At 58.6% G+C, this 21,228-nt stretch overlaps 1 protein-coding gene across 1 annotated transcript; it reads left to right on the forward strand.

Annotated features, from left to right (window-relative positions):
- The first annotated feature begins 1,161 nt into the window (after positions 1–1,161).
- TRIT1 (tRNA isopentenyltransferase 1) lies at positions 1,162–17,556 on the forward strand. The gene is made up of 11 exons (XM_037381047.1): positions 1,162–1,350; positions 7,811–7,951; positions 8,390–8,488; positions 8,706–8,854; positions 9,750–9,892; positions 10,166–10,277; positions 10,835–10,947; positions 12,100–12,177; positions 13,965–14,074; positions 14,411–14,528; positions 16,915–17,556. The coding sequence occupies exons 1-11, from the start codon at positions 1,177–1,179 to the stop codon at positions 17,118–17,120; spliced, it is 1,443 nt and encodes a 480-aa protein (XP_037236944.1). The 5' UTR covers positions 1,162–1,176; the 3' UTR covers positions 17,121–17,556.
- Positions 17,557–21,228: the final 3,672 nt, after the last annotated feature.

The following is a 21,228-nucleotide window of genomic DNA, read 5'->3' on the forward strand; positions in this document are numbered from 1 at the left end:
TGGTCTCAAATCAAACCGGGAAACAGTTGCAGTTTTGCACACACCTTCGAGTTCTCCTGCTTAAAGCCTGCATACATAAATATATATATATACTTGAAAGTTCCCTGGTTACTAAAGCAGATGTCTCCTCTCACATTGCCACGGTAAGGACGAGGAAAACAGGCTGACAGCGCTATTAAGCGAATAAAATAGCAGGGCTTTTCCTCCTTGCTCATTCAGTGCTGCGATTCGCAAGTGCCGGCTGTAACCATCACAATCCAGCGTTCCCAGCCCTGACAGTTATTTTTTTCATGCGCGTCGCCCTGCTCGCACCCTGCTCCTGGCCACTGCCCCCCTTGCCTCTGCTGCCATACCCCCCCACCCCACTGCTGCTCTCCCACCCACCGTAGCTTTGCTCCTGCCCGCGCCGGGTTTGGGGGGCAGCCTGCGCCGGCCCGGGGGTGCCGCGGGCACGGGGCTGCCTTCACGCCTGGGCTGGCAAATTTTTAGGACAATTTCCCGAGGCGGTGATAATCCCTTCCCCTCCGAGGGGGGGGCTGGCTGCCCGCACCCCTCCCCGGTCCGCAGCCTCCCGCTCCCTGTTGCTATGGCAAAAGATGTGTGTTGCCAGGGAAAGCGGCAAGGCTGAGGTACCCTCCTCCCGCTGTCGCCATGGCAACCGTCTCCCTGCCTCGCCTCCCCTCTGTCGCCACGGAGACAGTCGCCCGCTCCCCATCTCCCCGTGTTGCCGTGGCGATGGGGAGGACGAGCCTCCATGGAGGCTGCCGTTGCCACGGCAACGCGCGCCTCTCTGTTGCTATGGCAACTGCCCCCCTCAGCCTCCTGCCCCGTTGCTATGGCAACAGCGTCTTTCTCATCCCATCCTACCCCCCCCCTCCAAAAAAAAAAAAAAAAAAGGTACCACGGGGCTGAACCCCACTCCTGGGCACGGGCCGGGTGTGAGGCCCTGGGGGGGCGGGGGGGGGGGCAAGAGGGGCCGGGGGCGCGGGGCTGGGCAGGGCAGGGCCGGGGCCGGGGAGCGGGGCCGGGGGCAAGGGGAAGGCCCCGGGCCGAAGGCGGGACCCCCCCCCGCCTGGCAGACGGACCCGGGGCGCTGGGCCCGGCCCCGGCCTCCCCGCGGGTGGCCCCGTCCGCAGCCCCGGCCCCGTCCCGCCCCCGTCCCGCCCGCCCGTCCCCATGGCAGCCGCCGGGCCGGGCCGGGCCATGGCGGCCGCGCTGTGCCGGGGCCGGGCGCCGCCGCCGCGGCCGCTGGTGGTGATCCTGGGCGCCACCGGCACCGGCAAGTCGGCGCTGGCGCTGCAGCTCGGGCTGCGCCTCGGCGGGGAGATCGTCAGCGCCGACTCCATGCAGGTACGGCCGGGCCTGGCCGCCGCGGTGGCCTGCGGGGGGCCCGGGGCAGGCCCGGCACCGGGAGGCGGCGCGGCCGGGCCCGGGGGCCGCGGAAGGCCGGAGCCGGGCCCGGGGAAGGCCGGAGCTGGGCCTAAGGGAAGCTGGAGCCGGGCCCGGGGCCTGGGGAAGGCCGGTGCCGGGCCCGGGGACGGAGGAAGGCCGGAGCGGGCCCGAGGAAGGCCGGAGCCGGGCCCAGGGATGGAGGAAGGCCGGAGCCGGGCCTGGGGGCCGAGGAAGGCCCGAGCGGGGCCCGGGGACGGAGTAAGGCCGGGGCGGGGCCCGGGGAAGGCCGGAGCCGGGCTCAGGGATGGAGGAAGGCCGGAGCCGGGCCCGGGGAAGGCCGGAGCAGGCCCCGAGGAACCTGGAGCTGGGCCCGGGGATGGAGGGAGGCCGGAGTGGGGCCTGTGAAGGCCGGAGCTGGGCCCGGCATCCCCGGCGGGGCCCTGGCCTGGCTGAGGGTGTTGCAAGGGCACCCGGCCTGGTACCAGCCTCGGCCCGTCCCAGAGGGGCCCAGCCCCCGGGGCTGCAGCTGGGCCTGCCTGGGGACCCCGGGGCCCGTGGCCGGCTGCCTGTGGGCAGCACCGCGGGGATGGATCCTGCCCGCTCGGTGTGCGCCCACCGCCCTGTCCCCACGGCCAGTTGCTGGTTTTGGGGTGAGCAGTGTCACAGCTGCCCCCCGGCCGGGGGAAGCCTGCTGGCCTGGCTTGTTAGCCCCGAACGAGGCGGTACCACCAGAACTGTAGGGCTGGGTTTGTTCAGACCCCCCACAATACATTCAGCTTTTCAAAGGAAACCAAAGAGTGTTTTAATTTTAACCCACAATAAAGCTACGCGGAGGTGTAAGGAGCAGTTGACCAAGGCAACACAGCAGCTGGAGTTGATCGATAGTAAGCGATACCCAGGGGTTGCCCCCGCAGATGCAGAACTGCCGACATGGACCATGGGGACGTGCTGTGGGTCCTGCCTAAGAAATGGCAGCTGGAGGGGGGTGTCCCAACTGGGAGGGCAGGGGGGACAGCAGCCTTCCCCAGCCTGTTTGTGGGCACAGTGTAAGTGAGGCTGTGACATGGCAGCTGGAGCTGAGTGCTCCTCTCCCTGGTCACCAGCAAAGGGACATCAACGAGATACGGGAAAGAATATTAAAAATTATATTTGCTGCTTGCCAGTGACAGACTCTGTGGTCTTGTCTCTTACTGCAAGTGGCAGCATGGAATATATCAGTTGTACAGCCAGGCTCAGTACATGCTGAGGAACTGAGTCTCGTTTTTTCAGTCCTAATTGTGTTCAGCTACCAGAGCTTTGCCACAAGATGTAGATTTCAGCTGCCACAGGTATTTTGTTATTGTTCAGCAAAATGTTTTCCTTTCCTAAATCAACACTTCCACTGTTTTGTTTCTCTAGTGCCTGAACTTTCCATCAAGGTTAACATTTAACGTATTTATTGCGCTTTTTAAAAAGGTGTTTTCTGCCAACAACATCCCTTGCCCTTTGTGCTGCTCAGAGATCGACTCTTGCTGTCCTACGGCCACCTCCTTGTTTCCTTCACTAGATGGCCAATGCTGGTCACTTTGTATCCTACAGACCTAAATTTTAAAAACTCCCTCTCCTGCATTTGGAGCAAGCAATCAGAAAGCTGTAGTTTTATGGAATGTTTTCCTTAAGCTCTTGGAGAAAGAGTGTTTGAGATCGGAGCTGAATTGACAAAACCCTGCGGGGACAAAACGTTCATGTGATACGCAGAAGCTTTGTCCAAGGCTGCCTGGTTGTGGGCAGCTGCCCTCCCAGCTGCCCAGCCGAGCCGTTGTGAACCGTCAAGCATTGCTGGTGTTGGGAGTCCTTAATGAAGGTCCGTCTTGCTCTCCCTGAGCCCGGTGGGACTGCCTGCGGGCTGCTTTTCTCTGCAAACCCAGGCTGGGATGGGGTGGCTTTTAGGTGGCTGCTGTTAAGTTTCCAAGGCGGGTTACTCTGCTCTAGTGTCTGCATCAGAAATGTCTCTGAGCCGAGCTCTGCTGGTGTGGTTTTACTAGTGCTGACCTTCCTGATCCAGACAAGCCTTAGAGCTTTTGTTTGGTTATTCGTGCACGTTTGTGTACCGTAAATGCTGAGATTCTTGGATGTCGCAGTGACCACCAGCCTAGCAGGCTTTAATATCAGGGAAGCAGCTATTAACTTCAGCACTCCTGCGATCACGAGGCTCCTGCTGCATCCCAAGCTCTGCAGACGTAGCTGGAGCCGACTGGCGTGCTGTGAATTCTTGTTTCATGCTGGTGGATGTTTTGAAGCGTGTATTTTGTGCTCTGGTTGTTTCAGGTCCCACTATGGGAATGCAGGCGCTGGGAGGACTCTGGCTGCAGGCGCCCAATGGCATCTGGGCTCGAGTGGCTCTTGTCCTCCTTTCCTTTTAATCTCATTCTAGCGTGACTGTGGAGCGAGCTGAGTAGCTCTGCTACTTTTATCCCATAACGCAGCGTGCTTTCAGCGTGGCCTCTCGGGGCGGCGAGGCGGGGGAGCCCTGCCTCTCCGCAGCTCCGGCCGCCTGAAGGCACAGCCTCAAGCAGTGCGTGTCTGCGCCTCCCCCACCATGCTCCACTAACCCCCGTGCCCCGCTTAGGCGGCTGCAGCCAGCCAACTGGGTCTGCTTTCTTTCTGGCTTTGTTCCCATGGAATATTGTCTCCCCGCCGCATATCCCTCTGCCACGCAGAGCTGGCTCTGGTGTCCTTGTGGAAGAGTCGCTGGGTTTTAAAAATCCCATTGCTCATTCTCGACTGACAGCTGCCAGCGGCCATGTCGCCCTCGGCCCCCTCTGTCCATTCATCGCTGCGCCCTGCGCGAGCTCCGTGGAGCTCTGACAAATGCTGGCAGTGTTTTGGGCAGCTGCTGGAGCTGGAGCCAGGCTCGGGAAGGGGCCGGGGAGCCCCGAGCCCACCTGTTCCCACACACAGGCACCCCTCTATCTCCAGAGCATTTTTGTCATGACTGTGGGTCACTATGGTCAAATTACAGACTTAGCTGCTGCCTGCGTGCAGCTCAGGAGCTCTGGTTAATCTGATGGCCTCTTAATCTTTCTTTTTGGCCTTTCTGTTGCCATTTGTCATCCCAGTGAGTTTCCTTTAGGAGTAAGTCATTCCCTGGGAAAGCCAGGTGAGGTGAAGCCAGTCCCGTTTCTTAGTTCCTGGCTGAGCAGTGAGCATCCAGCGATGCTGGTGCCAGCCTGCTGGAGGGCCCCGTCCGCTCCTGATCCCACTGTCCCTTCTGGATGTCACCCTTGGAAGTGGAGATGCAATCCTTCTCTGGAGGCTGTTGTAGCACACTGGGGACATTTGCCAGTTAATATGTCAAGTCAGGACGTATTAAAGAGCCTTTGCTGACACCCTTCTCTTGGCAGGGATCAGGGCGGGGAGCGTATCGTGCTCTCCTTGCACCCCTGGCTTGGTTTGGCTCCTCCATGCCCCTCTCCAGCTGGGACATCCCTTGGCTCCCGTGAAATCTTCACTCTCTTCCTGGCTGTAGGTGACACAGGCATCATGTCACCTTCTACACTGCGCTCAGGGCAAGGACAGTGCCTTTCCCCCTCTAGTGCAGATGGTGACAAAGGGACGGAGTTTGGGATTGTGCATGAAACTGGTGGCAGAGCCAGGGTTTGGGAGAGCCAGGCTGTGGGCTGAGGCTCCTCACGGGATCCTGAGGATCGCTGGTGCTTGTGGCTCTGCCTCAGTTTCCCCACCCTTTCAAAAGGGCGACGGTGCTGACCTGCCAGCACCGTGCTGTGCGCTGTGGGGTGACCTGCCCGGGGGTTTCAGCAGCAGAGGTGGGAGGATGCCGTCAAGGCTAAGCATCTTTAGTCCGCAGCTTGTATTTGCCGTCTCAGAGGCCTGCTGCTCCGGGCTGCCGCTAATCTGTTCTGGGGCCTTAGAAAGCAACAAAGGCTTATCTGAGCCGCTTGCTGAAAATAGAAATGAGTGTCAGGAGGACGTCTCGGTGCAAGGCCCTGCCGACAGCCAGCTGGTGGAAACCTTCTCCGGGCTTTGCTGGGTGTGTGTAAAAGGCCGCCTTTGTTTCCTGCCAGCCCACACACTGACGCTGCATTCCTCCTCTTGTTGCCAGATATTTGGGGAGGCTCTTGGTGGTTAATCTCCAGGAGAACCTTGGGGGATTGGAGCCTGAACTGTAAATCCTGGCTCTGCTGGCGCAGGACACTGGGAGCTCCCGGCTGCCTCCGAGCCTCCCTCTGTACTGACTGGGATTTCAGACAGACGAGTGGGAGTTGGAGGAGCTGGGAGGGCTGGACTGGCCTGGCCCTTGCTGGGAGAGAGAAGGCACTGAGCCAAAGCTCACCAAATCCAAAGGTTTTCCAGCGCCAGACTGGAGACCTGGGTTGAATGGTGCTGCGCAGCCCGGGCTTGGCTGACGGATGGGGATCGATAGGCTGCAGCCAGCCACAGGGCACGTTGGCAGAGAACTCCCTCTTGGGTCTCTCTTGTCTGCTCTCGTTCCCTGGAGCCAGCTGGGTTTCTGCAGGGCAGAAAGGAAAAGCATTTGGTTGCCCTCCCGCTCCTGCCTGGCTTCCTGCCCCCAGGCGAGCTTTTCTCCCCGCTGAGGGACCGGAGCAGGAGCAGGAGCTGGCCCTTGCCCTCGGAGCACCAAGTTGAGCAAGATGGGGAGTGCCTGCCGAGCCGCAGCCGGTTCAGCTGCCCCAGCAGCTCGCATGACTGCTCCAGGCAGGGATCGGGCTTCCCTGCTCCACTAACCTCGGATCGTCCCTTGCTGCCGCTCCGTGCCTTTTGCCTGTGGGTCACCTCTGTGTCACCTTGTCCTTCTGTCTGGGGCCCGGTGGAGGCCGTGCTGCAGCTGGAGGCTTGGCAGCTTCTCAGAGGGGATTAAGGGGAAATTTGTTTCTGGAAGTCTGGCCCTCTGGCTGGGGTGGTTTCTGGGTGATGGAGGGGGAAGTGAGTACAGCCATTTCCAGTCCTTTCTCCCATCAGCCCGGTTCATCCCAAGCTGGGAGACTGCTCCAAGCAGGAAGGTGCTGAGAGTTAAACACCTCCTCCCTGTGACTGCAGCACAAAGCAGAGCCTTAGCCACCGCCTGGCATGAAGGGTGCTCAGTCCTGGGCATGGCGCAGAGCTGGGCTGGGCAGAAAGGCGGCATGCTCGGGGTGCCGGTCCCCGCTCTGATCCCTTTGCAGCTCTCTGGAGCCTTGCAACACCCATTGGCAGGCATGCCCAGAGCACAGGGGCACCCTGTGCCGAGGGGAGTTGTGTTTGCATGCCATGGTGAGCAGCGTGAGGAGCCTTCCTCGCTTCTCCTGGGCAAGAGATGCTCTCATCTGAAAGGGCTCTGCTCACGGGACCCAGCCGAGCCGTGGGGATGGGGTGCCAGGCTGGGGCGGCTCTGATACTTGCGCTGCCTGGGTCTGCGGGCTGGGCTGTGGCTGTTGCTTTATGCAGCCTGGAGGGTGGATTCGGGCTGTGGCTCAGATGCTCGCTGCTGGAATTGCAGTTTGCCTTGGCTCTTTACCAAGAATGCTCCTGAGGGGTTGGTTTGGGTGGCTTTTCTTTCTTGCTCTGCTTTTAGCTGTCTAGCTGAGGACCAGCATCTCTCAGCTGTGCTCTCCCAGGTTGTATATCCCAAACTGGAGACTGAAGACACACCTGGAAGCAGCGAGATGCTGCTGGTTGTGCTCACCACTGTCTCTGGGCACCTTGGTGCAGGACAGTGTCTGGGGTCAGTGACCTGCGCCGATGAGTTTTGCTCCCCTCTGCATCTAAGTTGGCTCGATAACAGGCAGTGGGCAGTACACCAGGCTTTCAAGGTGTGCATGAGCTGAGACAGTTTGTGTGTGTCTAGGAGGCTTCATGAAGTTTTATATTGCACCCAGAGATCTTTGCGTGTTACGGGAAGCAGCACTTCTTGTTCCTAAACAGAACTCGGTGCTGTACTGGAGACGTGTGTTTGGAGAGAGGCACACCTGAGCTTTTAGATGAGGAGGTGGCAGCTTGGAGGCAGCTACCCTCATTGTTTTGGAGCTCTGTGCTTCTGAGCCAGCCTTGGCTGGTTCCGCTGAGCGGGCTCTGACACTGCTCTCTGATCGCTCGATCAGCCTTTCCATCCCGAGCTGCAGGGTTATATCAGCCCAGGAAAGCAGTCATGAGCGATCAGACTCAGTTCGTCTCCCATGGGCAGGAACAAACACCAGAGAGAGGCAGTTTGGCCCTGGCAGGAGCAGGCTTTGGTGAGATTCCTGCTGCTGCACCTGAACGGGGGGTGTGTGGCCCTGCCTGGGCTGCCTGCTTCTCCAGAGACCAGCAAGGGCTTGGAGGGTGATTGGGACAGGCAGGGGCTGTGCGTGGTGGGAGCAGCAGCAGTCGGTGGGGATTTCTTGGGACACAGACATGAACGACAGGCTCTTCTCTCCCCCAGGTGTACAAGGGCTTGGACATCATCACGAACAAGGTTTCTCCCCAGGAGCAGCGTCTGTGCAGACACCACATGATCAGCTTTGTGGATCCCCTTGTCTCTAACTACACAGTGGTGGATTTCAGAGACAAAGCTGTGGCTCTGATATCCTTCACGCTGCAGCCTGCCTGGCCGAGCAGATACAGACTTCCCCCCTCCACAGCCAGGCCTGCAAGAGGGATCTTGGGCTCTTCACATTGCAACTAACCCCGGTTTTCAGAGAATACTGCTAGCAAGAGGGGCTTAGACCTTCTTTTACCCAGCTAATGCTCAGGGCTGGTTGGGCAGATCTCTGCTGCACTGCAGCAGCGCTGAGCTGGCTGTTGCCCTGCCTGGCGGTCCCTGGGTGTCCCTGAGTTTTGGTGGTAGCTGAGACAGGTAGCAGAGGATAGTGAGAGATGAAGGACACCTATATATAACCTTGTCCTGCAGCCTCACCAGCTCCGTGGGGCTGGGAGAGCAGCGTCTGGGCCCCAGGCTGCTGCTCCCCACAGCCCTCCCACCCTCCTGTGCATTCCTGTTTACGCTCCTTGACGATGACACATTGAAGATATCTTTGCCAGAGACAAGATCCCGATTGTTGTGGGAGGAACCAACTACTACATCGAGTCCCTGCTCTGGAAGGTCCTTATCAACACTAAGGTACCGTCGGGGCTCTGTGTATCCCTCTGGGAAAGGGTGAGCCCCTTGTTCAGGGGGCAGGCTTCCAGTGACCAGGCATGGTGTTCCCCCTGGTAGAGTGTGGCAAGGAGAACCAGAAGCCTCCTCATTCACCCCTTGGGTCTGGGGGATCTTCTTGCTTGTGCTGGCCTTGCATGTGGATGAGTGGCTTGATCCAGGGCTGCCTTGTACCCCACAGGAGAAAGCCAGCACAGCCCCCGGGCCCCTCACCGACCGGAAAGTGGAGCTGGAGCAGCTGGACAGCGTTGAGCTCCATCGCCGCCTGAGCCAGGTAGACCCAGAGATGGCAGCCAAGCTGCACCCCCACGACAAGCGCAAAGTGGCCAGGTGAGCTCAGCATGCCAGGGGCAGGAGGTGCCAAGGCCTGGCGCCCCTTCCTGAGGGAATTGTGTGCCTGGGAATGTGGCAAGAAGGGCTCTCCCATCCCAGGCGGGTGCTCCTGGCCTCTTAGCAAGGTGCGTGGGGAGCTTGGAGCACTGGTGTTGGGGAGCCCTCTGGGATCTGAGACCTTTGGCCGTACAACCTCCAGTTTGAACTGCCTTTGGGGTCCAGGACAGCGCATTGCTCCTGGCTTGTGTGCACCAGGGTTGCTCCCGCTGCAGTGCCCCAGCAGCAGGATTTATCTGGAGCTATTTAAAGAGTAAGCTGCCGTGCTGGCTGAGTAACATAGCTGAGCTCTGTGGGAACAGCACGGCAGCAAGACCAGGCTTGCTGCTTTGGTGGGCCCATCCCAGCCGAGCCCTGGCCCCGGGGGAGCAGAACACCGCCCACCCCATTCGCACGGTGCAGGGGGACAGAGGGTTGGGCACCCCATGCAGCTTTCTCCACCTCCCTGGCTGGGCTGGGCTGAGCTGGTGGTAACGCTTCGCAGCATCAGCGCTGGCCCCTTCCCTGCAGCACTGCCTGGCTGGAAAGGGCAGGGCTGGAGCCAGAACCCCGTCCCCTGCAGGGCTTGTCCCAGTGCCAGGCAGGAGTGGGTGGCTGTGCTCTGGGCTCCTTGGGTGCCGTCACTGTGCTCTGCATTGCGTTGCACCCCCAGGACCTGGGTGTGCTTGGGATGCTGGGCACGGGAGGGGGCAGAAACCTGCCCTCCCCCCTACATGAGAGGGTTGGATCTCAGCAAGTGTCTGCGGTTCCCTTTGCTGGAGCCCCCAGGGCTGCTGGGGAAATGGAAAAGCTCATCCTCACCCAGCCTCTGAGCTCTGTCTGTCTCTGCTTACAGGAGCCTCCAAGTGTTTGAAGAGACGGGGATCCCCCATAGTGAAATCTTGCACCAGCAGCAGGAGGAGGAAGGTGGAGGGCCCTTAGGTGGGCCCCTGAAATACCCACATTCCTGCATCCTGTGGCTCCATGCAGACCAGGCAGGTGAGAGTGGGCTCCTGGCTGGCTGGGTACGGTGATGCAAGGTTAGGGCTGCCTCCCTGCTGCTGCCCCAGCCTCACCCCTGAAGAAGGCAGCAATTCCTTTGGAATCAGTGGGTGTGACAGAGGACTTGCTCCCCTGGCCTGGTGGGCTCTGCCTTCCTTAGGTGGGCGGGGAGGCTGGCAGTGCCGCCCGTGTCCTGCACATTGTCCAGCTGTGGGCCTCCCGAGGGCACAGCTCCGAGCGGCTGAGCGTGTCCTGCTCTCCTCCTCCCAGCTCTGGACCAGCGGCTGGAGAAGCGGGTGGATGACATGCTGGCTGCAGGGCTGCTGGAGGAGCTGCGGGACTTCCACCAGCACTACAACCGAGAGAAGGTGGCTGCGAACCGGTGGGTGCTAAGCCAGCTCCCTTCCTGCTCCCACTCCCGCCTACAGACCCGTGCGAGGGCCCAGCCCTGCCCGCAGCACCTCCAGTGTACCGCTGCTGCTGCTGCTGCGGCAGGGCCGGCAGGCAGGAGGGATGCCTGCCTCTGGGGGGGCACCGTCAGCGCCAGCGGAGGGGTCTGAGCCAGCCGGATCCTCCAGCACTTCCTGGCCTTCCCTGCCAGAACCCTGAGACCAGGGTTGGTCAAGCAGCAGAGTCTCTGTTGAATTAGTTTTGCCCGGACCATAGCTGCCAAGTGGTGACATGTCCATTCAATAAAATTTACTTGGTGCTGCCTGAGCCTTCACACGACAAAGCTGACATGAGGTGGCACTGAGGGCACTGGCGTGTGTTCCCGTGTGTGCCTGGCTTGGCTTGTCCCCTGAGGCCATGTGCTTGTGTCACCTGCGGAGGTCCCTGCAGGGTGAGACGCAGGGACCTCAGCTGTTCTGGGGAGGGTTGAGGTCTCCTGCTGTTCTGAAGGAGATGGCCTTGACCCCTGCCTCTCGTCTTGTTCTCCAGGCAGGATTACCAGCACGGCATCTTCCAGTCCATTGGCTTCAAGGAGTTCCACGAGTATCTCATCAGCGAGGGGAGTTGCTCACCCGAGACGAGTGCCTTGCTGCTGCAAAAAGGTGAGAGGAGCACCCTGCATGCCCTGCGTCCCTCAGCCCCACGCAGCCCCAGGTGACGCTGCGTGATGGTCTGGACCAAGCTAAAACCTTGGGGCAGGTCTTGTTGGGGTTGAGCTGCACCTTTCTGTCTGCATTTTCCGCTTCTGCCAGCCCAGAGGGGCAGGGACTCCTTTCCCAGTGCCTGGATTGCTTCTCTGAGCCCACTCAGAGCAATTCCTCCCTCCCTTCCCCCAGGTCTCCTTGCAAGGTGTACTGGGCATAGTATGACTTGGGATCTAGAGCTGGTCCACCAGTGCCCTGGGTGGTGGAATCCCAGCTGGGGTGCGAATGCTGTGGAGAACAGGGCTAGAAAGAAGGAACAAAGCGGAACTCAGATCTGATTCAGCAGTATTATGGTGGGAAGGAATCTGGGGATCTAGCAGGTCACGGCATGAGTCAATAGTGATGCACTCTGATGGCATATTTTGTTCTGGAGTGTCTGGACTAGCGGGTTGTTGTTAGAGGGAGCTGCTCTGCTTCTCAGCAAGGCGAAGGTCCCAGGCAGAGTCGATCTGTGTCGAGGAGGGTTCAGTGCAAAGCAGAGGTGGAGGCTGAGGAAACCACAGAAACGATAAAAGCCTTGAAAACAAGTCTGGTGCAGCAGGGGCTTATTGTGTCTGCCCAGGAGACGATTTTGGAGGGATACGATAAGTCTGGTACTAAATACTGAAAGGTTGTACAGCGGTAAACTGTCCTCTGGCCCCCCTCTGGGTAGGACAAGCAGTCCTGGGCTCCGTTTGGGCAGGGAAGCATTCGGTTAGGCATTACGAGAGCAGTGCTGCAGCCCTTGCACAGATTGTCCTACCTGCTAAAAGCTTCAGGGTGGAGGTTTTGGGACACCTTGTCCAGCTCTTCCGCACTGCCGCTGACCCTGTGCTGTCTGGCAGGGCTCGGTCTCTTGGCCATGATGCTCACTTCTCACTGCTGGCTTGGAGACCTTCAGGCTGTCAGTAGAAAGACTTCTCTTAGGCGAGCTTGGTACCATCCAGCACAAACTTCTGTCTTGCGTGATTTCGCCCCACTGGAGCCGACAGCCTCTTCCCACTCAGCTCTGAGCTGAGCTTGCGGTGTCGCGCTAACCTGTGGGGTTTTTTTAATCCCTCTCTTTCAAAGGGATCCAGGCCCTGAAGCAGGTGACCAAGAGATATGCCCGGAGGCAGAACAAATGGGTCCGAAACCGCTTCCTGAGACGTAAGTCCTCTATTCTTGCCATACCTCGCCATCCCTGTTCTTGCATCTCTTCTCGTCCTTTCTCAGCGCGTCCCCTGCTCCCAGCTCAAGAGAGGAGAGAGGTGGCTCCGCTGCTGGGGGGCAGTGTGTGCTGGGGGAGCCAGGAATCTGGCAGGGATCAGACGATCCTGCCTGGATTCTTCCTGCTGGCCTAGGCTGCCCTGGCTTTGTAGGTGCCTGGCCCCTGGCCAGATCCCTCCAGGAGCCACAGGCACCTCGTGTCCCAGTCCATCCAGGAGGCTCTGCCCCGATTCCTGCCGCATGTTTGGGTTGCAAAGCAGCCGCTCGGCCCTTCTGAGACAGCCTGCCCAGCACTGCCTGTGTTTATCTTGCCCACAGCCTCTCTGCCCAGAGGCTCGGGAAGCTAGCTCCTGTGTCCCCTGGACCCCTGGCTGCCTGGGAACATCTTCCCCTCCCCACAGAAGTGCCATCAGGATGGCTGATCCCCCAACAGAACAAAACTGCAAAGGCTCAGCCCCGTGCTGGGCAGCAGTAGATGATGATAGCTACAGCATCCCTGCAGCCTGTCCTGCTGACGGCTCCCGAGGGGCTCCGGGAGGGGGTGCCCAGCACGATCCCTCTCCCCACGTACCCACATATGCTCCCGGCGCAGGGCGAAAAGCCCAGTTGACAGCTGCCCTCCACATTAGGAGCAGGAGCCCGCTGGCTGCTCTTAGCCTGGGCCGTGCTCACCAGGGTGGCAGGGAGCCAGCAGGACTTCCCCATCCCAGCCCCGGCCCTGGAGCAGGGCCAGCAGCAGCAGCTGGGAGCCGGGCACTTGTTGAAAGGTGCTTGGTAGGGGCAAAACAACAATAAAAAATAATAATAATAATAAAAAAAAAAAAAGCAGGGAGAAACTTGACTCAAAAGACAGGCTTTGAACGAGGTGCAAGAGCTTTCCTGGAGCCGTGTGCTGGGGGGTTGTGGCTCACCTTTCTGGTGGCAGGTGTGCTTCAGATCGGCCCTGTCGGGAGCTTGTTTGTGGTTGGGGCGATAAAAAGCAGCACCTGCTGCAGACTGGCACGCGGCAGCCTTTGGTGGCTTTGTCCGAGCGGGGCCGTGTGCCCGCTGCCTGCGGGCAGGTGAGCCGCGGCAGGGCGGCCGTGCTGCTGGGGGGAGCGGGCACGCTCTGATTGCAGCTGGTTCACCCTGGCCGGGCTGCAGCGAGCCCCCCGTGCCCTCGTGCCAGGCTGGGGGAGGCCGAAGGGGTCATTTTGGAACTGTGCCTCATCAGGTCGAGGCATTATAAAATAGCATCTCCTGCCATGGGCTCTGCAGCCGCCCCAGCGATTCCAGCTCTGAGTGGGAACCTGCACGTGCGGATTCCTCATCCAGACTCCATGCCTGCATCTCCTTGTAGGCTTTGTGTGATGGCTTTGTGCCTGGATCTCGCTTTTTGATCTGCTGCAGCCTCCTGTGGACCACGGCTGTGATGGAAGTGTTTGTTGTTGTGACGGGCTGTTGGGGTGCTTGGATTTCGTAACGCTGTTCCCTGAAGGCAGACAACCGTGAAGGTGCTTGCTTGAGTTCTTACGTGTTCTTGCTGTATTGTGAGGCTGCCCCCCCCCCCCCCCCAAGCTGAGATCTTTGGATATTTTGGTGCTGGAAAAGCTGGTGCCATTTCTGAGTGCTAAAGGACAGCTAGGCAGCAAAAAGCAGATCCCCCTGGTCACAGCATAGCCCCGTGGGTGCTGGGACGCGGTGCTGGGGGGGTTCTGGCAGTGACCTGCCCTTCTGTGTCTCCGTAGGTCCCGGGCCCAACGTGCCCCCGGTGTATGGCTTGGAGGTGTCTGATGTCTTGCGGTGGGAGGAGGATGTGCTGAAACCTGCTCTGGAGATTGTGGAGAGCTTCATCCAGGTACTGGGCAACTGGAGTTAACACACGAGCCGTGGCTGAGAAGCCGATTGCTCAGCAGCCCGCGGGCCCCATAACTTGGCACTTAGTGTCTCCCACGGGCAGGGCTCTCTGCTTACATGTCCAGCCTTGGGCTTTCCTTGCAGTGGCGGAGAGTTGTCTACGCTGAAAATTTCTCCTAATGCCCAGTACTTGTCTTGCATGATAAAACTGCAGCGTCTGTCCTGCTAACCTTAGTGGCTGGGTATGGCAGGTTCACGTTCCAAACTCAACCAAAGCGAACAAAGGCAAGCAATTTCTCATAGCAGAAACCAATTGGAGACGTTATTTAATCTACAGGGACGTGACCCCCCAGCGGAACCTGTGAAGATGGAGTATGATGTAAATGAGAACAAACGGAGTCATCGCGTGTGTGAGCTCTGCAAGAGAGTCATCATCGGGGACAGGGAGTGGACAGGTAGGATCTGGCAGGGGGGAGAGGAGAGGACCTGGGAGGGGGTGCAGGGAGTGCAGTGGGAGGGATGGAGTGAGGCAGTTCTCCGAAGCGGAGCAGCTTCCTTGGCCGGGTGACCCTCGGCACATGATCTTGGGCTTTCAAGGATTGTTTACAGCCCGTGTATGAAAGCAGCCATTTGCAAGCCCAGAGGGGGTGCAGGAGCTGTGCCACAGCAGCCATCTGTCGGGCTTCCTCCCCTTCCTCGGCACCCGGTAAACACTGCCGCTCTCCGCCGGCACGCCAGACGCGGGGATCTATACGTAGCAACGAGCCGCAGATCTGTCTGTGTTTGGGGCTGCCAGTCCTTTGCAGCGCTTCAAATACTTTGTCAAAAAGCACAGAACAAATTTGTTTCTTCTCAAATTTTGTTGTGTAAAACGAAAGTTTAAAAATGTTTTTAATAGCTCAGTTCTGCTCCAATATCTCCTATTTATGTGTTGGGTTTTTTTCAAAAGTATTCCTAGCTGTAATGGTAATAGAAAGGGATTTTCTATTTCCAATGGACTTACTTTAAAAGAGCTCAGCTGGAATCAGATTAACTCAGTGAATTTATCTGTGCTGGGAGGCTCACGCTGAGAACCAGAAACAAAAAGTAGTGGAGAAACTGGCTGCGGAAATGAAACTGGTAAATCTCCATGTGTCACCCAAATGCAGTATATGCAGACACAATACAAAGATAAATTTCCCAGGTTGTTGGTTGTCGGATTTGAATGAGTCGCTTATTCCTGTTGAGCGGGGTGCTGCTGAGAGCAAAGATGGAAGCTGGCTCGGAATGGGAAGCTCATTGCAGTGAGATCGGTTTGTCAGTCTGATTGTTATTTTAGCCAGTCTCAGCTCGGAGGTGCTTTGAAGGAGCTTTACCTACTCCAGAACTAGAGCACTCTGAAAGCTGTTGGGGCCCGTGCCATCCTTCCAGGTCCAGCAAGTTTTGTGACCGCGTGAGAACTCCTCAAGATCCCCCCAAACACTACAGCTGCAACTACACATCCTCTAGGGATTTCATCCCAGATTCTGATAGATGATAATACCTTTCTCAACCGAGACCAGCTGTTGTTCTCTGCATCCAGCTGAGTTTGCCTCAGATCTCCACGGGATGGGAGAAAAATGGTCCAAAACCTGGGTGTTACTTGTAACTGCAAAATGTAAAAGCTCGAAGGGAAGTGAAAACAGTAGTGGGAGCTGAGTCGATCTGCAATCTGGTCTGTTTTCTTAAGTCAAGTTACAGATATTTCTGGGAACTGCTTCCCAGTACCCCACTGGCTCTGGAAGGTTTTAAAATTTTATCTAATTTTACAACTTGTGTGGACTTAAAAGAGCACACCTGCCCAGACAGCAGCAGCGATCGGCACTTTTTCCAGCCCCTGTAAGCTCTGGTGTTGCTTGCAACAAATTGTAAGAGGTGAGACTTTATTTCAAGCAGAGGGTGACCCTACAGCGTTGTGATAAAGCAGCAGCTTTGCGTGTAATTTCATCCTTTGGCAGAAAAGGATGACTGGAAAACGCCTGAGGGCCTTGATTCAGTGAACACATACCCTCGTTTAATTAAGGCCCTGCCTGAAAAGTTTGCTGCTTTAATTGCTGCTCTGATCTCTTAGAAATAGCAAAACCACCCTGCTAAGATGGTACATTGGTTTGGTTAGATAAAGCGTCTTCTACTTAGATAATACCACTGATACGGGAGGTTTTGCTGTCCTTAACTGTGATTTCAAACAGAAATGCAGCTCCTGCTACCCCGCTGTCAATACAAGTTGCAACCCTGGGATTATGCCTCTGTTCCCATCTTGATTCCTGCAGAAGTGCCCTCGTAGCTGGGGGCCTTGCCCTGGAGTTATGCAAAAGCATAATTATGCTCCAGGCTCCGTCTGCAGCCGCTCTGTGGCTGTACAGGATATCCCCAGTGCTGCGGTGCGGGCATCCCGCCTACAAATGATCCTGGCAGCGCTCCACGGGGTGCTGGGGAGTTGCACAACCTCACCCGCATCCTGCGCTGTGCTGCCTCTTGGGTAACACTTTTCCTTCCTCCCAGGCATCGTGTCTTGGTTGGGAGCAGACTTGCTGGGGAGGTTGGGTCCTGACAATCTGGAATCTTCTACAGGACCGGAATTTTTCCCTCTCCCCGTCCTTCCTGGGGTCAGAAGGCTTGGAAGGGTTGTCCCTCTCTGAGCCCTGATAGTTTGGCGTGAGAAATGGCCCGGACAGGGCTTGGGAGGTCACTTACCCGCTGGGATGAGTTGTGCGGCAGGGTGGGAAGGGAGGGTGCTCTGCACTGCACAGGGGATCGATCGGCTTGGGTGTTCCCTTCCCCAAATTCCCCAGAATTAAATGCTCCCTTCGCCTCTTCCCCCAGCTCACACACGATCCAAATCCCACCTGCACCACGTGAAGAAGAGAAGGAAGCTGGAGGCTGCCAGCCGCGCTGCAGGGACTGCGGGGGACAGCGGGGGTGCGGAGACCTCGGAGGAGGACAGCCGCTTGCCTTTGCCGCCGGCCTGCAAACCAGCTGGTGAGGGGGAGCCGCCGCGCTGCCACCTGTACGGCGAGGAAGCGCTTTAGTCCTGGGTGGCCTTGAACCGAACGAGCCGAGTCATTTTTATTTCAGGATGAGGCAGGTGTGTAAGTGATGGCCAAAGGCCGTCGGCTGCATCAGATCCTCTTCATGTGGCCTCATCGCGCCGGGTTCCCATGCTTCCCCAGCTCAGCCTGGAAAGGGCTGTGCCCCGGGGCAAGGCTGCTGGAGGCATCCACCCATGCCAAGTGCTAATTCCTACCAGAGACGCAGCATTATCCTCGGAATGGTTGAGCCGATCCTCCTGGCATGCAAACTTGGCGTTCTCGGGGACAGAAATCCCCTGCGCTCCTCCAGCTTGGCCAGGAGTGCAGCTCCGGAGCTGAGTGAGCTCTTACTGCCTTTATTGTGGAGAGGGTTATTTTTTTTTTTTCCTTTTATATGGAAATAAAGTTGCAAGATTATTGTGGGTTCCCCTCCCTATTAACCAGCGCGGTTTTCTTGCTCTCTGTTTCCACCTGGCCCAGGTTCCCTGCTCTGGGCACAGGGCAGGATCTCCAGAGCTGGTTCCTTCTTCCAGTCACCTTTGCTGCAGCTTCTGGGGGAGCTGAGCAGATGTTCCCAGCTCGGTGGAGGCTGATCTCTGTGCACAGCAGCAGGTGCAGAAGGAGCTGGCACCTGTCAAACAGGAACTTGGGAATGATCTCATCAAGTTTGCAACAGATGAGCCTGTCCTAGTTAAAGCTGAATTCCCGGGGGTTTACACTGTAGTTTGGCAGTGGGAGCCGGTCCCACATTTAAATCCGAGTTGCTGAGCTGCACATTCCTTGTGCTGCGTCCATCGGTCTCCGCAGCGTTGTTCCTGGAGGATTCCTGGAGGACGCGAGCACCGTCTGTGTCACTGCGCTTCCCGAAGTGCCGCTCTGGGCCAAACCGGGAGAGCCTTTTCCAGGGCATTTGGAATTCTCCTGGCGAATGCAATCAAGACGGTTCCTCCTGGGAAGGGTTTGGGTTGGTAGAGCACAAATTCTTCCTTCAGCTGCTCGCGATACACCGTGTGGCAAGAGCCATCTCCCAGGGCTCCGCCTGCGTGGGGAAGGGCTGCGTGGGCGGATCTGCCGTCGCAGGCTCTGGAGATGCCCGCTCTGGTGGGATTAGATCAAACCTCCGGTTTGTGTTCCTCAGCATTGAATTATTTCCGTAACGCTCCATGGGGCAGCTGCCTTGGGCCGTTTGGTAGGGGTACGGGGTGGCTTGGGAGCTTGGACTGGAGGGAATATGCAGGGAAGAGCTGGGAATTTGGGTTGGCTTTTCTCTGCCAGCATTGGGCAGAGCTGGGCATCGGCTCTGAGGTGCTGAGCATCGCGTTTGCGTTGCTGGCTCTGCCCGCGGCGCCAGCTGAACCTCTGCTCCAGCCCAGGCTTGTTTGCCATCTGCGCTGACTCAAGCGTGTGTGGACGTGGGCTCAGCCCAGCGCTGGAGCAGGTGGCCGAGGGGTCACGGAACCCTGTTCCCGGAGCCTGGATGGATGAGACGCAGGTGAGGCCGGGTGTAAAGCCCCGTTTGTCACCGATGTGCTGAGCGTGGCCTTGTGATAGCCAGCATGGACACGTTGAGTCATCTCCCCAGGCCAGGCTGGGATCATCTGGGCAGCTCTGTGAATGAGGGGTGGGATTATCTGCTCTGTTTCCTGAGCGGAGTCAGATGACCATACTGTTAGAAATGGATTTAATATCCTTAATCGGTTTAATATGAACTTTGTTATCCCCACAGATAAATGTTATTCCTCCACCACAAGAGCTGCTAGTCTGCCTGTCCTGCTCAAGGACCTGCTCCTAACAGGTGCTGCCGCAGCTGCGGGGTCTCCCGGGTGTCCCCCCTGCTCCGTGCTGCCTGCTGCAGCGCCTTGTTTTCAGGGAAGGTGTCCCAGGAGGTCGGGGTGCGCTGTACCTGCTCGTTCATGCTCTGGCTGGACTGGGAAATGGAAGCTGGAAGCGTGCCCTGATCCTGCCAGCAGCAAGAAGCAGGTGAGTGCGTCCTCAGAGGAGTAGGGGCTGCCAACGAGGACGTGAGTTTTTACTTTTGCAAAGCCAGGGCCAGCACGCCTGCCACGATTTGCTCTCCAAGGAAGATGCCGGTGTCTGTTGTAGCCCTGCTGTTCCAGGCAGGGACTGGGATGGAGCTCCCAGCAAGGGTCGCACCAGTTGCTGGTGCTGGCACACCTTGTTCAGCTCCTGCTCCTCTTGCTCCAGGCTCTGCTGGCTCCCGGCTGCCTGCAGAAGGGACAAACAATACAAAATCCAGCCAGGACTCGCTGAGAAAGTTGTTGCGGGCTCATGTTTCAGGCTGCTGGAGAGGTTTGGGGATGGGGAATGGCACTTCGCTCCATCTGCCCTCCGCTAATCCCCAGACAAACGCAGCTCTTCCATCTGTGCAGCCGGAGCCGCCGAGCCCATCACACCAGCCACTTAATCTAAATGGCTTTGGCCAAAGATAAGGTCATTAATTACACTGGGATTAGAAAACAGTACAGGCCCGGCGTGGCTTGGCTCGCCATCAGTTCAAGTCCTTGGCACCCTGTCCCGGCCGAGCATCGAAGCTGGAGAGCTGGAGCGGGAGAGACCCATGCCCTCGCTGGCAGGGCATCGTCCCCACGGCGCTGCCGGTCCTCAGAGGTGGCCTGTCACCTGGGCACCGGTGTTTTGGCATGGTGCTGGTGTGGGCTCCTGTCCCTGGCCACCGGCAGGTCTGGGTGCCTGGTGGAGCTGGTGACACAGGTCCCTGGGGACACCCCTGGGGGACATGAGTGCAGCCAGTGTAGCCTAAATCCTGGTGTCCGGCAGCGAGGGGTACGCGGGCAGCATCCCACCACCCGCGTCCCTGTCGCCTCCAGCCTTCACCGGCCCCTTCCACGGCACCGCATCAAGCTCTGGCTTGTGGCCGCCATCCTTGGAGCTCAAAGCAGCCAAAGTCCCTCTGCTGATCTCAGATCCAGCATCCGTGATGTTCAAGGACTTGTGCTTGCTTCTCTTTCCTCCACCTTTTGGTTCCCTTTTCTTACCAAGTTTTGGCTGTAAAATGCTTCAATTTGCTCATCCCGCAGGGAGTTTCTCATCCGTGCGGTGCTGGGGTGGGATGCGCTGCCGGCTCTGCCCCCAGGGTGCTGCATGGGGCTGAGGCCACCGATGTGGCAGGAGTTTGGCCTTGGCTCTCCCCTCGTAGGGAAGGGGCAGCACCGTGGGGGCTGGGAGGGGACATTATGGGCGGCTGGGCTGTGGTTTTGTGCCAGGAGCCGGCTGGCACCGGGGCACAGTGGCACAGCTGCCATCTCGCCCAGCACCGGTGACCAGCTGGTGTCTGTGCCCATGTCCACTGGTGGGCTTGAAGAATCCAGTTGTCCCTTAACTCCCGTTGGTGGTCCTGGGTGGTGACGCTGTCCCGGCTCTTCCCACCCCAGTTCCCACACAGCAGGGACTGTCCAGTGCCTCGGACGGGCTGGGGACCGTCTGGGGGACGGTGTCACCTGGGGACATCAGCTCCTGCAGACACATGGCAGCTGCAGCCACCAAACGGAGCCGTGTCCTGGCCTTATCTTCAGTTCCCAGGCGGGATCGTTGATCCGTAGAGCACCAAGGGGGTTTAACGAAGCCCTGGGCGATGGGCTCGGTGGGAGGGAGCACTGGGGGTCTGCAGGGCTGGCTGGCATCACCGCCATCACAGGGCTGGTGGGCAAAGGTGGCTCATGGGGAAACTGAGGCACAGCTGGTGCATGGGGTTGCTCTGAGAGCTGCCGGGAGCAGGGCAGGGCAGGATGCTGTGGCCCATCCAGCGCCTTGGCAGCGGTTTGGGCAGGCTGCGGGGAAGCCGTGTTGCAAGAACCTAAAAATAAAAGGAGCTGTTGGTTGAGGTTGTGCAACAGCATGTGCGGCCGGCGCTGCGCGGGAGTTCGGCGGCTTTGGCGGCAAAGCCTGGGTGTGCGCCGCCAGATCCTGGCACCGGGCCTGGGAAACGCCGGTATGGGAAATGCTGGGGGTTGCCAGATCCCCCCCCCCACCTTTGTCCCCGCCTTGTGCTGCTCACAGTCCCCCAGGGCTGGCGTGGCCGGGGAGGGCTGGCGGGTGTCCATGCAGGCCTGGCGATGTGGGTGCTGAGCTG

This window comes from Falco rusticolus, chromosome 3 (assembly GCF_015220075.1).
Source record: "Falco rusticolus isolate bFalRus1 chromosome 3, bFalRus1.pri, whole genome shotgun sequence".
Lineage (NCBI taxonomy): Eukaryota > Metazoa > Chordata > Aves > Falconiformes > Falconidae > Falco > Falco rusticolus.

Excerpts from the sequence above, each read along its gene's own strand:
- TRIT1 (XM_037381047.1), top strand. The coding sequence starts at position 1,177 with ATGGCAGCCGCCGGGCCGGGCCGGGCCATGGCGGCCGCGCTGTGCCGG. Across the intron at positions 1,351-7,810 it reads TCAGCGCCGACTCCATGCAG|GTGTACAAGGGCTTGGACAT; the intron begins GTACGGCCGGGC and ends TCTCTCCCCCAG. Across the intron at positions 14,529-16,914 it reads CGGGGACAGGGAGTGGACAG|CTCACACACGATCCAAATCC; the intron begins GTAGGATCTGGC and ends CTCTTCCCCCAG.